We start from the raw sequence: 14,772 nt of genomic DNA on the forward strand, positions 1-14,772 counted from the left end.
AAGTAATAATAGTTACTTCTATAGTTTGAAATGCAAACAAATGGGCATTTTGCCACAACACAGAAGTTCTTCTGCCATCTATCATTATTCAAACTACATAATTCAGAGTACTAGGTTTCAGTTTATCTTTAAACATCACACTCACTGTTTAGTGACCTTGACTAAAAGAGCAGGTATTGTACTTCAAATAACTGTACATTCATCTCATGATTTAAATATGTGGCCTTCTTCCTTATTCCTGGTCTATCACTTCCTTGTTCAAATTCAAATTCAAATTCAAATTCAAATTCAAATTAAAAAAAAACAAAAAACATCCAAGACCCTGTAATGTAATATGAATGTGTGGTCATGAGTGCATTCATAAAATGCACATAATATCGGATTTGATCCAAAATGCAATATATACTATGTCAATATTGTGGAACAAGTCTCGATTTATAAAGGCAAAATATTCTTGTGTGTATGTCAACTGAAGAGCATATGAACTTTTTGAGCTCATATAAACCAACATTGTTAATTAAAATGGAAAGATAAATAGACAATCACAATATGCATAAATATGATTATAAGCACAATTGAGCATAATTTTAAATGCTTTGAGATAATTGTGTCACTTAAATTAAATCATTAAATATCTGAATGATTTCCAGGGGGGAAATATTCCCAGCAACTGCACATTTTGGATGTCACCTCTATCAGACACAACCTGCCCTTACAGAATAACATTTGGCTTTTTAGCTTTAGTTTTTCTCTGGCTGCTGTACAACACATACAACACAGTCATTATGGCAATAAATTATGGGGATAATATGTTGGATATGTATTGATGAGGTTATCATCATTAATTAGTACAATAATACATCACAACACACCTCACTTACCCTTGCACTTCACTTTAAAATGTTTATATTGTTATTTATGTTTATTAATTATGGGTATATTGTGTTGTTATACTGCCATGTAACAGAAACTTGCACCTAAGAATTCCACTGTCAGTACACTTGTGTATACAATGTGTGACAATAAAGAGAATAATAATAATACTGAATCACAGATCAAACTCTAATATTTAACACTGTATTTAAACTATAACAAAAAATCTTATTTTTGTAATAATCAGATATATTTATATTTAAATATATGTTTACAGATATATATGACACATTGTGAACAAAACATTGAAAGTTACAGCAGCCACAGAAAAATTAAAGCTAAAAAGTCAAGTCAAGAGCCCAACTAAACAAACAATGATATCCATAATGGTGATTGTAAAATTATATACTTTTCAATAAATCATCAACATCTAAACCTCTGTTAGTTCGTAATAAAAACTTCTGTAGACGTATGACATAAAGTCAATATTAAGTGAAGCTGGTAATGCTGTTGTTGTTGTTGTTGTTTAACCAGAGGTGGAAAGTCCAGGGGTCAGAAAGTAAAAGTCCTGCCATATATTTACTCCACCCATGAACTCATACAGCAAAAACTCCAGTGTTAAATGAACTCTCCTGGGAGTTTATTTGGCTCCAGACTCAAGAGTGTTAAAGTTAATGAGATAATTTAGTGATTGATTGAGTGATGATTGAGCATTATTGAAGACACCTGATGTTAACAAGCAGAATCACTGAAGGAGAAAATCTCTTTTTTCAAGTTGCCATTATGGTGATTAGCGTTTGCTTTAGTTGGGCTCTTGACACTTAAACTGTTAACATTAAATGTTGTTTGGATGTTGTATCTGAGTTATAACTCTCAGATGAACAAAGAGAAAAGCTGAACAGGTGGTGTTGGTTATGATTTGACATGATCATTGTTTTATCTGAATGACTGAACTCATTTAGAGCCTAATCTCTGACTTAAATGTATATTGATCATTACAGCATCACTGTGATTCTACGGAATAAGATCCAGATTTTTAAATTTAATCCAAATGATTTCTTAAAAGTTGTTCTGATATAAAAAAAATAAAAAAAAATCTTTATTTAAGGCACACACAGACATCAAGAATGAGTGTATGAATCTCAACAATGGTGACAAAAAGAATATTCAATTAGGAAAAGGAAATTACTAAGACAATTCAGATCATAATTTAGTCATACCGCAATGCATGATGGGAGCCATGAATGAGTTTTGATTGGTGGCACCCAGAATGCACTGCAACATGCTTTATTATTGTCACCATTGTTGAGAATCACAGGCTGATTATTGATGTATGTGTGTCCAAAAACAATACTTCTTTAAAGTCTTTTGATCAGAACAACTTTTAAGAAATCTTTTTGATTATATTGAAAATGCTGAAAATAGTATACTTGAGAATCACAGGCTCCTGTAATCAAAAAGGCAAACCTAACTCTCTATATGAGTTTTGTGAGTCAGGTCAAATGATGATTATGTCAAAACATAACCAACACCACCTGATCAGCTTTTCTTGTTGTTCATCTGAGAGTTATAACTCAGATACATCAGCCAAATAAAATCTAAAGTTAACAGTGTAAGTGTCAAGAGCCCAACTAAAGCAAACGCTAATCACCATAATGGCAACTTGAAAAAAGAGATTTTCTCCTTTGGCGATTCTGCTTGTTATCATCAGGTGTCTTCAATAATGCTCAATCATCACTCAATCAATCACTAAATTATCTCATTAACTTCAACACTCTTGAGTCTGGAGCCAAATAAACTCCCAGGAGAGTTCATTTAACACGGGAGTTTTTGCTGTGTGAGTTCATGGGTGGAGTAAATATATGGCAGGACTTTTACTTTCTGACCCCTGGACTTTCCACCTCTGTGTTTAACCCTCCTCCTCCCCTCCAATTTTTTTTATTGCCAACATTGAAGACACCTGATGTTAACAAGCAGAATCACTGAAGTAGAAAACCGTAATTTTAAGTCACCATTAGTGTGATCAGTGTTTGTTTTAGTTGGGCTCTTGACCCTTAAATCATTTACTTAAGATTTTGTTTGGCTGCTGTACTTGAGTTATAACCGCCAGATGAACAAAGATAAAAGGTGATCTGATGGTGTTGGTTGTGTTTTAACATAATCATTATTTCATAATCATTTGACCTGAACCTCTGCTACCATGCAGTAGCAACTGTGCCATTGATACATCTAAAAGGAGTCCTTCTACAAACAAAATATTAAACATTAGTATAAAACTCAAAAACAGTGGAATTCATTTTCCTGTATTCCCTTCTTGCATTTAAACTTAGCATAAATTAACAATAGTGTCCCCTAATGGTGGGTAGTGGAATAGCACCATAAGTAACATTTAACTGTTACATACCACCCTGATCAGAAAGAGATAATAAATTAAATGCACACCATCCATTTACTCATAAACTTGATCAGATCAGCACTTGCTGATTACAACATCATCAAGAAACATCTAATCATATTTTCACTCACCATAACAAATGTACTTTTTTAAAATACTGTTAAAGCAGCCAGAGAAACACTATAAGAAGAGTAAAGGGTCAAGACCTCAAATAAAGGAGCCATTAATCACGATTCTGGTGACTTCAAATAAAACATTCAATGAAACATCAACATCTAAAACTCTGTTAATTCTCAATAAGAGCTTGTCTATGTAGATTCATGATGTCTAAACCATCCAAATGTTCAAACAAACTTTTTATTAAACGTCACTGGACTACATAAACACAAGTTAACAATACGTTTCAGTGTTCGTCCAAACACTCAGTTGTAAAAACACAGGAAGTGACTCTGGCAAATACACACCGACTACAGTCACATGTGACACATATCTGACACAAGTTGTGTAACTATAACACATTAGTGTGTAAAAGGTTTCAACACACTTCTGTTTAAGAGGAATAACACATTAGTTGTGTTAAAGGTAACACAAAATGTGTAGTCCTTATAAACACAGAGAATCGACACAGGTTGTGTGTTAAATTTGACACATGTGTTGTCCCTGAGCATACACACACTACATGTGTTAAAATCTACACAACATGTGTTGTCCCTGAGCAGACACACTACATGTTAAAATCTACACAACATGTGTTAAAATCTACACAACATGTGTTGTCCCTGAGCACACACAATCGACACAGGTTGTGTGTTAAATTTGACATGTGTTAAAATCTACACAACATGTGTTGTCCCTGAGCATACACACACTACATGTGTTAAAATCTACACAACATGTGTTGTCCCTGAGCACACACACTACATGTGTTAAAATCTACACAACATGTGTTGTCCAACAGCACACACACAACATGTGTTAAAATCTACACAACATGTGTTGTCCCTGAGCACACACACTACATGTGTTAAAATCTACACAACATGTGTTGTCCAACAGCACACACACTACATGTGTTAAAATCTACACAACATGTGTTGTCCCTGAGCACACACACTACATGTGTTAAAATCTACACAACATGTGTTGTCCAACAGCACACACACTACATGTGTTAAAATCTACACAACATGTGTCATTTTTAACATCTCTTTTTACAGGTTGTGTTGTTTTCAACTCCTCATTTTGAGTGCCGACACTCACCATCACTGTGAATGGTATGCAGTGTTTGCTATGTTCTCAAACAAACAGACCAATGTAAATACAAGTTATTTGTATACAATATTTTGTCAGTTGCTACATTTTAATTAAATTCAGAGTACAAATTATGTTAACTGTTCTCTCTTCATGAACTTTTGTCAAAAGCAGCATTATCAATTAGGGGTTGAAGTGTGAATAACTGAATAATGTCCAGTACAGTGAGTCTGTCCAGTCATTGAGCTTGAAACATTGTCTTGTTTGTGTGCACATGCATTCTGTACTCGACTATTGATTAAACGGTTAATATTTTTGCATCTGGCCCTTTCACTTTATTTTTTAAAATGACACAATTTGTGTGTTAAAATGACTTACACATTTATTGTGTTAAATTTGACACAACATGTGTTGTCCCTGAGCACACTCACTACACGTGTTAAAACTGACACAACATGTGTCATTTTTAACACATCTCTTTTTAGAGTGCAACTGTAATAACGGAAAATAGGATACAATTCATAACAAGAAAAAAACATTTAGCCCCATGCGCTTGATCTGAAATTTTCAATGTCTAGCTTAACAATCAATGGAAACATGCAGTTTTAATTTTAATAAATAAAGTATATTCATATCTATAATCAATAGACAATTAAACTGAATATAGGCTAAATAAATGGATAGTCCTGCAGCACGGATTTTTATTGCAGATAATATAACAAATAAATAATTATTGATAGGCCTTACTTGTTAAAAGGCTTTTTGTTTAATTTATTTGGCTAGTCTACTGTCATCTGTCAATAATAGAAAAAAAAAGAATGAACGAATTAATTCAAACGAATTGAATGAATAAATAAATAATATTATTGACGCACATTTTTCTGTCTCATTATTGCAACATCTCTCTCTAATAACTGCATAAAGCCGAGGACACACTTTAAGGTTATGAATGTAATTTGATGACTGATCATGCCCAAACGCGTGTTCAGCGCGTTCAGTCTGCAGGGCTGCCAACTTTTGAGTTTAGCTTGGAGTGAGATTTATGTAAAAACAAATATTGCATCACAATAAGTGTAATTGTGATTGTCAAACCATTTGGTAACTAAATAGAATGTTATGAAGTTTAGTGACAACATGTTATGTTTACATTGTACAATGACTGGTAGGATAGAGTTTTTATTGCTTGACAAAAGATTCAAGATTTCAATTCCATTCTTGTGATTTGATTCCGATTTTGAATCAATATTGACTAATTTGGATACATGTTTATTTTAAATTTTATTTAAAAAAATAATCTCACCTAATGCTGTAAACATAGAGGGCCCAATCTGCTGGTATTATTAAAGGTTAAAAATAACAAATTAAATTAAATATAATGCAGTTTTTGTTATAATAACAATTATTTAATGACATACGTAAAAATATAATAAATATGTAATATAGTGCTCAGCAAAATCTCCTCTCTAGTTTTTTTTTTTCTATTCAATTAACATGCTATGGTCATTAAATGGCTTTCCTGAGGTAAATGTAATGTTATGTGACATAATTGTTCTCCTGCTGTTATATTGACATATTTCCGTGGTTGAAAAACACTAATTGGTCGATATTATGTATACTTTCGGTAAGTTGTACTGCATCTTTAAATAAAAAAGTAACAGATGATCAGTTCACGTGCACTTGAACTGAGGCGCTCAGCGATCTGTCACGTCACATTTACAAGCGCCAAACGTATTTTTGTCTGAATTTCGTAATAAAATTGACGGAATCTAAGAGCTGGGAATTAGTTTAATATTAAAAGTACCTCTTTGCTCCGCAATTTTTCTGTGCGTGAGAAAATGGATGTGTGGCGTGAGAGCGTGTGAAAAGTGTCAATTGCGTGAGTCTCACGCTCAATGCGTGAGAGTTGGCAGCCCTGAGTCTGTGTTCAGAGTCGGTGTTTAAAATCTGCTGCAGTCGATGAAAACAGTCAGAGAATGTGTCAGCTAGTCGTGTGTCCCCAGCATTAGTCTGCTATCAGTGGCTCAAACCTCCGTTACTAACTCTAAAATTACGTTTTGGAATTAGCAACGGAGGCATGGGATTAGATGCGTAAGAAATTAGTCCTACATACAAGAGCGTTTTAATGACAACAACTTTACAAACGTTGAAATACATAATCTGAACAATGTTTCGATGTGTGGTAACTGTAGTATAAGAGGAATAATTGACGACAGGTTGAGTCGGGTGTGCATTATTTTTCTAATAATTCAATAATTCATTCTAATAGTCGTCAATTATTCCTTACATATATACCTCATAACATCAGTAACTTGACAGCCCTACCTAGAACGGTTTCCTCCTTCACTGTGCGAAGATTCTGTTGATTTTATACTCGAAAAAAAGTATCATTCAAAGTAAAAATTAATATTACCCCAGAATGAATTGCATTGCTATCCCACCCCAAAACATACAATAATAACAACGATAAATGCTGACCAATACTTAATTATATTACTTTTTACTGAAAATGATTTAATTCAATAAAACAAACAAAATGTAATGTATGTCATATGACATAACTATGTATGAATACACTCTAGAAGTGTATATAGTGAACATCATCTAATCATTTTTATTTATGGTTTCCTTTGCAACAAAATATGTGTTTTGGTAAACACTGTTTCAAAGACAATCACTAGCATCAAAAAATGTATAGAGTCAAACTGGCCAACTAAAGGACAACCTAAAACATCTAAAACTCTGTTAATTCTCAAAAAGAACTTCTGTAGATGAATGACAGAAATAAGGTCAAACTGGTTTGTAATAAGAGAGATTTCATGTGTTTTCAGTTGATTTCATCTAAGGCTACGTTTACACGTGGATCGCTATTTTCATAAACGGACATTTCACCTCTCTTCGTTTTCAAAAATAACATTGTGCAGAATGTGCACACAAACCTGTGTATATGCTGTCAAGAGCATGCCAAACCTGTAGGTGGCAGTGTAACGAGAAGCTCAAGCCCACCTTAGCCAATCAGAATCCCGAAAATAGTCACATTCTGTGACGTCGCTGCCTAAAACTCAGTGGGTGCTTCTCAATTCTTATTTGTGCATCCTCGTTTCCTCTCCTCGCTTCCTTTCCTCGCGTCTCAGCTCCGCCCCCTGTAGGATGCGAGGGAAGGCTGCAAGGAAAAGACGCGAGGACGGAGGAATCGAATGAAAGCTTTTTTTATACATTAGAATCCTTGATCACTCGAGCGTCACTTCATCGCGTCATCAGCAGCGCTCAGAGGATCTGCCCTCATGTTGTTGAAGTTTGTTTATTTAAGAAATTCATAATAAATAATAAGAAAGAAAGATACCCTGTTGAAATATGTGAGGTGTGTGGTTTATATAAACAGCAAAAGTAAAGTATAAATCAAAATTATTGTGGCCGATGTGAAGGGGGAGGAGAATTTATACATGCGTCACGTTTAAGTCGATAAAACTCTTCCGCATAGGATCCACCTGTGTATCCTCGCTCATGACTCCTCAGGAAGCCTCCTAACTCCTCGATCCTCGACTCCTCGCGGTGCAATTAGAGAATTGAGATGTCCTTCAAGATGGCTGAGCTCGATCGGTTTCCGGGTCATAGGATGGAGGACGGAGGAGAGAGGAGACGAGGAGGGATATTGAGAAGCACCCAGTTTTTCCAGAGCCCGTCTACGGAGAGCATTGGCACTTCCTATTAGCCCCATTGTATCGATCTTGGTTGCAGTACCATTAGAATTCCACTGGAGGTGATCGCGGGCGAGTGCAGACTGAATGGGAGTCTATGGGGCTAGACGGCTAAATGTGTCTCTTTCACCCGATTGTCGTTGAGAAATCTCAGATTTTATTGTAGGTTTTGCAAGTTCAACATGGGTTATAGGTCGAAAGTTGAATGAACGAGTACTTATTTCTTTTCGATTTCTTACAGGTTGAGTTGTTGTTGCCCATAACACGCTAGCATTCTGCTAATGACGTCAGCATTCTGATGTCATTGACATTTTAAAAGACTTTTTAAACCAAATATGTGACTCTAAAAAAATCTAACACCCAGCAATGTGTAATTTCTTTGCATCTCCTTTCGAATACAACATTCAAATTACTAGACAAAAAATTATATCCTGAGAAAAGTGGATTTTGAGGGTTTTTCGCCATAGACCTCCATTCATTCTGCACTCGCCTATGAGCGCCCCCGCATGGACAGAGACGTGTTACTGCAACCAGTCCAGAAACCGGAAGTAAGCAGAGAGTGCCAATTCTCTTCCTATTAGACATTCTCTGGTTTTTCTCAGTTTACATGCAAACGTGCAAACGGAGATTTTCAAAATCTCCACTCTGGCCGGAGTTTTTAGAAAGAATCGGTTTCATTGGCGAATCCTCCGTTTTTCAAAATAACCATGTACGTGTAAACGGGGGCTGTGTCTGGAAGTCAGTTATTTTGTTTCTCTTTTCTTCAGTTAATCTGCTTGTTATCATCAGGCGTTTTCAATAATCAAACAATCATCACTCAGTTAATCACTTAATTATCTCATTAACTCTATCACTGCTCCAGTGTTACTTTTAACACTCTGCTGGTGGTTCCCATATAAACACAGAGAGGTGTTAATTTAACACCGGGGATTTTACTGTGTTTTATTGATGCATCTGCTCTAGAGGTATCAGATCTTTGGCATCACAAATGCACAATAGCAAAGAATACTAATATACTTTGGACTTCCCCTCACAGAAAATACCGGGTCAGATGGTAATACCATGCTATAGTATGATACTTGAATTCATGTAGGCCTATGTTTAATGGGAAGTGTGTAAGTCTATCTTTGGAAACAGTAATTCAGATATGTAAGGTTATGCTAGAGTGCCCCCTGCTGCCCACCTGCCCTACTACAGCTTCATGAGATCCCCTGTGTGTCCCAGACTACACTAGAGAGCATGTCAGCTCCAGTTTGGACCCAGCCTATTATGAAGACTTCAGATGCCCAACACATGAGAAGAGACAAACCTTGCTAAGACTTCAGATGAGGTAAACTCTGAATCAACATGCACCAATGCTATATTTTCTAAATGTCATAATCAATTACAAACAAACAAGTATTCATTACTTCAATAAGCTCATTGTATCTGCATTAAATTATAACATCGTTTAAATAAAAAAGAAAATTAGCTAACTGTGATTTTTTTATTATGTACATTTCTGAAATACAAAACTTATGATAATACATAAATCAGACACATAAATATGCATAACTCTGATAACAGAAAATTGTAATGTGGATTTTCTGTAAAGCTGCTTTGAAACAATGTGTATTGTGAAAAGCGCTACACAAATAAATGTGAATTGAACTGATTTCTCTGATCTCATCTTATGTCTAATCTGTGTTTTTATGTGTGTTTTATTGTTATATTTAGTAATCATGGTGTCTCTGTGAATCTTCAGCATAAGATCAGTTTCAACAATCAGTTATTTTGATGAATATTGAAATCACATAATACATAAAACATTTTGAACTCCTACATGTCTAAGACACACAGAGACATCAACTATCAGCAGTGTTGGGGAAAGTTACTTTGAAAAGTAATGCATTACAATATTGCGTTACTCCCTTAAAAAGTAACTAATTGCCGTTTAGTTACTTTTTAGAAAAGTAATGCGTTACGTTACTGTTGCGTTACTTTTTTCCCCACCTGGGCTGGGCTTGTTTTTTGTTGTTTTTTATAACAAAAAAGTAATATTTTTGGACAAATGCAAAGACCCTTTCACACCAAAAGTGAAATAATAAGCCTCAGGCTGAAGGAAATGCAGTTTCACTCCTGTACAGAAGAGGGTGCCGCTCAAACAAACCTTTCAGCTGCTGCTGTTCTGGATAACAGAAGAAGAGGATGCAGGAGAAGAAATTTTAACCAGAGAATGGCTGCGTCCGAAACCGCATACTCAATGAGTAGGTACTTAATTTCAATATGTATACTTAACGAGCGCAAAAAGAGTAGGTACTTTATAGCCAGATTTCATTAACCCATTTAAGCCCACCGGCAACTATAGTTGCCGCAGTACATAGTTTTCATTTTCCTTTTGTAAATATTTTTCTAGATGTTGTCCATGTTTTATTTCTCAATGAAATTCAAGCAAACAACCAAATAAAGGATTTCAAGAGAAAAAAAAAGGTATTCACTTCCTCCCTGTCACATGAGGCTGTCAACTTCCTACCCCTATTTCCAGGAAGCAGGGTGAAGGCAAACGCTCCCAAAGAAAGGTCATTTTCATGTTATTAATAAGTATTTTTTGTTGACATATATATATCTACATAATCATGAAGGTCTCTAGAATCAGCCAAACAAAACAAATCTTAGAAGAGATATATAGTTTTTTGTATACTTAGTCAAAAGTCCAAGCGGCAACTAGTTGCCGGTGGGCAAATGCCTTGTAAGTACATATATCATGGGAAAATGGGGTATACTGTGTTAATAGGTTAATAAATCAAGTTTATTGGTCTTGTTTAGTGCATAAACATAACTTAACCCTTTAAATGACATCTCTATATAGATATATTTTTTTCTTCATTCGATTTATTTGTATTTATTTATTTTCATTTACCTTTTTGATACACAATGCCCTGTTATGGCTGCACTTTGTTCTGCTCCACAACTTTAACCCTTGTGCGCTGTTCGTTTGAGGTTTACAGTCAGGCTGTTTGGGGTCGGAGAGACCCCAGGCAACAAAATGTTATTTTGTAACAATATATATATTTTAAACAAATGGAATTTTACTCAGTTTATTTATGTTTTTACTCTTCGTTTGGACATTTTTACTCCACAAAATGTTCAAAAAAAGAAAAGAAAAATTCTCCAAAAAGAAAAAAAATTATAATAAAAATTTGCCTTATAAAATACCCACATTTCTAACTTTCATTCATGGGGATAAGATGGATAATTTGACATTTAGTGTAAGATTTTTGGCCAAACCTTGGAAAATGCCGTTCTAAAAGTAAAAAAAAAAAAAAAAAAAAAAAAAATCCCTTTAACCAGTAGATGGCTGCAGAGCTCTAAAAGTACTAAAAGTTTCAAACTAAAAGACATCTTTTCACAAGTATTTCCAGTTAGATTCATATCTACATATAATGAAATCACAACTATAACAATAAAAGTTACTTTTTGTCAAAGTTTGGCAGTTTTTGTACTGAAAAAAATCAGTTTTTCAATAATGTTCCATTATGATTAGAATCAAACCTGATCAGGATGTTACAAAGAGAAAAGTTGGAGTTTTTAGAGTTTATCATTTATTTCAAACATCTGTTTTTCATATAATTCTACAAATTTAAAGTGTGCCACTTCATTTCTGTCTATGTGTGTTCTGTGTTGTTTCTGATTTTGAGGATGAATTTTGTCCATTGATCAAATTCATTTGATTCTAATCATATTAAAACATTTTTTTTTTCAGTACAAAAAGTGCCTAAACTTTGACAAAAAGTAACTTTTATTATTATAATTGTGATTTCATTATATGTAGATATGAGTACAACTGGAAAAACTTGTGAAAAGATGTCTTTCAGTTAGTCAAAAAGCAAATAGCAAATAGTGGTGCTCTGCAGCCATCTACTGGTTAAAGTGATAAATTGTTACTTTTAGAACAGCATTTTCCAAAAGATGGGCAAAAATCTTTTAAAAACACTTAACCATGTCAAATTATCCATGTTATCCCCATGAATGAAAGTCAGAAATGTGGGTCAAAAAGACCCTGAACAGCGCACAATGGTTAAGGCAAATGGATTTGTTGTTTGTTGTGTTTTCATATTCAAGAGATTATACGCTAGATGCAGTTTTTTTGGGGTCTGCATCAAATGTTCTTCGACTTTTATACATAATAAATTTGTTTATGATTAAAGATTGATCAGTTGAAAGCAGTTATTTTGAGATAAATGCCAAATGTTCTCCTCCTATTCATATTTTACATTGAAGGGGTGCATACAACATATTTGCCCACCGGCAACTATAGTTGCCGCACATTCAAATATGATTTTCAAGAAAGAAAAAAAAAACCTGGGGAAAATAAATGCAGAACATGTTCACATAGGACACTATTAACAGGATTATATGCATGAAACCATTCAGAAAAATTTGGGCACAAATGGGTTAATTATGAATGCGAACCGGATGCGATATTTTTTTTCCCAGGATGGTAGGGGAAGGCTCATGTATATTAATTAGGGAAGTCATCCCTGATTGGTCTTAACCCCAGTGACGGGTAGGTTTAGGGCGGGGTTAGGAGTAGATCATCAGACCCCCAGTGGCGGGTAGGTTTAGGGGTGGGATTAGGTCATCAGACCAATCAGGGATGACTTCCCTAATTTTATATTCATGAGTCTTCCCCTACCATCCTGGGAAAAAAAATATCCCGAACCGGACATCTGCCATGTATCATGTGACCTACGACGCGTTTTCACCATAGACTGTAAAAAAATATGGATGTAGTGTCCGTGACATCACCCGTAGGTTTCTGAAGAGCATTTTTGAAGCCTAAAGTGGGCGGAGCTGGCCGTCGCCATCTTGGCCTTGCGTCACTCCCGGATTACAGCCTGGCTATCTGAAATCACCACCTAGCTCGACGTGATCGAGTTTTTAGTTCAGGCTGGGCATAGATATATGTTTATATGCAGGCTGGGGAGGTAATTCTATAACGTTATGCAACTGACAGTACCAAGACTGCGACTGCACAGGGCTTTGCGCTAAAGTGACAGTTGATGATGTAAAGCCAATTAAAAGTTCCTATTTTTGGCCTTCGAAATATTAATAGTTAAAAGACATGGCTACATGTGAGACTGTATCGTGATCCTGTACTATTCTGCTAGTTGAAAATGCATATGCAGGAACTCTTAATATTACTCTGAGAGTGTGTGTGTGTGACAGTGATTTATGTGCATAACGTTACATGTCAGTCACTCTTTTTTTAGTCTATGGTCCGTCAGCGCGGCATCGCTCATCAAGTTCGTAGAGAGCTTATTCAGTCCATTTTAAATTCTGATTTTGGCCGCCTCTCAAATGGGTTAAACCATAGATATATTGCCTATGAAGTTCAAGTAAATGCGCTAGAAAATCCGCGCTCATTCAAGGATGTGCATTTATTGCATGAACGGAGAAAGCGCCGACACCTGCAGGATTTCATCTGACGGTACATAAGCATATTATAATCTATATCTGTTCCGTGAGAGCAGAACGAACGAGCCTTTATTGACGTTTTTTAAATCTGAAAACTCCAAAAAGCAACGAAATTGTCAGACATCCATTAGTGCATGTTCACAGAGGAAAACTGAAATACAGCGCTGGTTGTTCTCTCGAACGATACTCGATAAGCCGTGGGCGAAGTTAATGTTACTTAATGGGTGTATTTAATTGTATGAAATAATCCCGAAAAAAAGCACAAAACACGGCAGAGATGGCAAGTTCAGCAGCTAACATTTGCTGAGGTGAAGTGACGGCTAGTAACAGCAGACAAACGGCTAGCATTGACATCAGCGGGAATCCACCTGTCACTCAAATGGCCACACCCTTAATTATGCAGAACTTTAAATATTAATCAACTAAACGGATGAGTTATAAAAAAATTCACCCCCCTCACAGTTGTCATGAAGGGCAAAATTAGCTGTATAGACCAAAGCCACATACAGACACCAGGCTGTAAACACGTTTTTTTCAGTTGTAAAATTTGCCATTTTAACATGGGGGAGATACATATTTGACTCACTTTTGACATCAGCCGCAAGCGGCCCATCAACGGATTGCAGTTTAACTCACTTCCATGTTGGTTTCAAGAGAGAGACGGGGAGGTTGCCGCTTGGTTATCACACACGCAACAACTTAAAAGATTTGAATGACACGTTTAATTAATCTATCATTTTGTGGTATTTTTGAAGAAACTGCTGCCCATTTATTTTGTGAATACATTTAGGGTTGATTTAAGTTCTTATATTTAACCCTACTAATGTGACCCACCGTTTTATCCTTAAAGGGATAGTTCACTTTGAAATTAATTTTTGATATGTTTTAGCTTACCTCAAAGGCATCCAAGATGTAGGTGTCTTTTTTTCCGGAGTAGTTTCAATTTTGATATTTTTAGGTCAAACCGTTCTTGTCTGTCAGTCATATAATGCAGGTCTATGGTCACTGTCTCAAAACAGCATGCACAAAGTCCAAATTAAACAATTCCCCATCGTCCAAATTAAACAATTCCCCATCGTAAGTACACATTGATGGCTTAAG

The 14,772-nt window shown here is 35.4% G+C and overlaps 1 protein-coding gene across 1 annotated transcript in view; it reads right to left on the reverse strand.

Moving 5' to 3' along the window:
- Positions 1-740: 740 nt before the first annotated feature.
- Positions 741-14,772, reverse strand: part of LOC308696419 (5-hydroxytryptamine receptor 3A-like) — a gene marked incomplete at its 3' end in the record, with an annotated part of 108,621 nt that continues 94,589 nt past the window's right edge. Inside the window, exon 10 of the mRNA XM_081375154.1 lies at positions 741-758. Within this exon, the coding sequence (XP_081231280.1) occupies positions 741-758 (18 nt within the window). The remainder of the gene's footprint in view (positions 759-14,772) is intronic.

The sequence above is a fragment of the Scardinius erythrophthalmus genome, assembly GCF_964197995.2.
Source record: "Scardinius erythrophthalmus genome assembly, chromosome: 1".
NCBI classification, from domain to species: Eukaryota; Metazoa; Chordata; class Actinopteri; order Cypriniformes; family Leuciscidae; genus Scardinius; species Scardinius erythrophthalmus.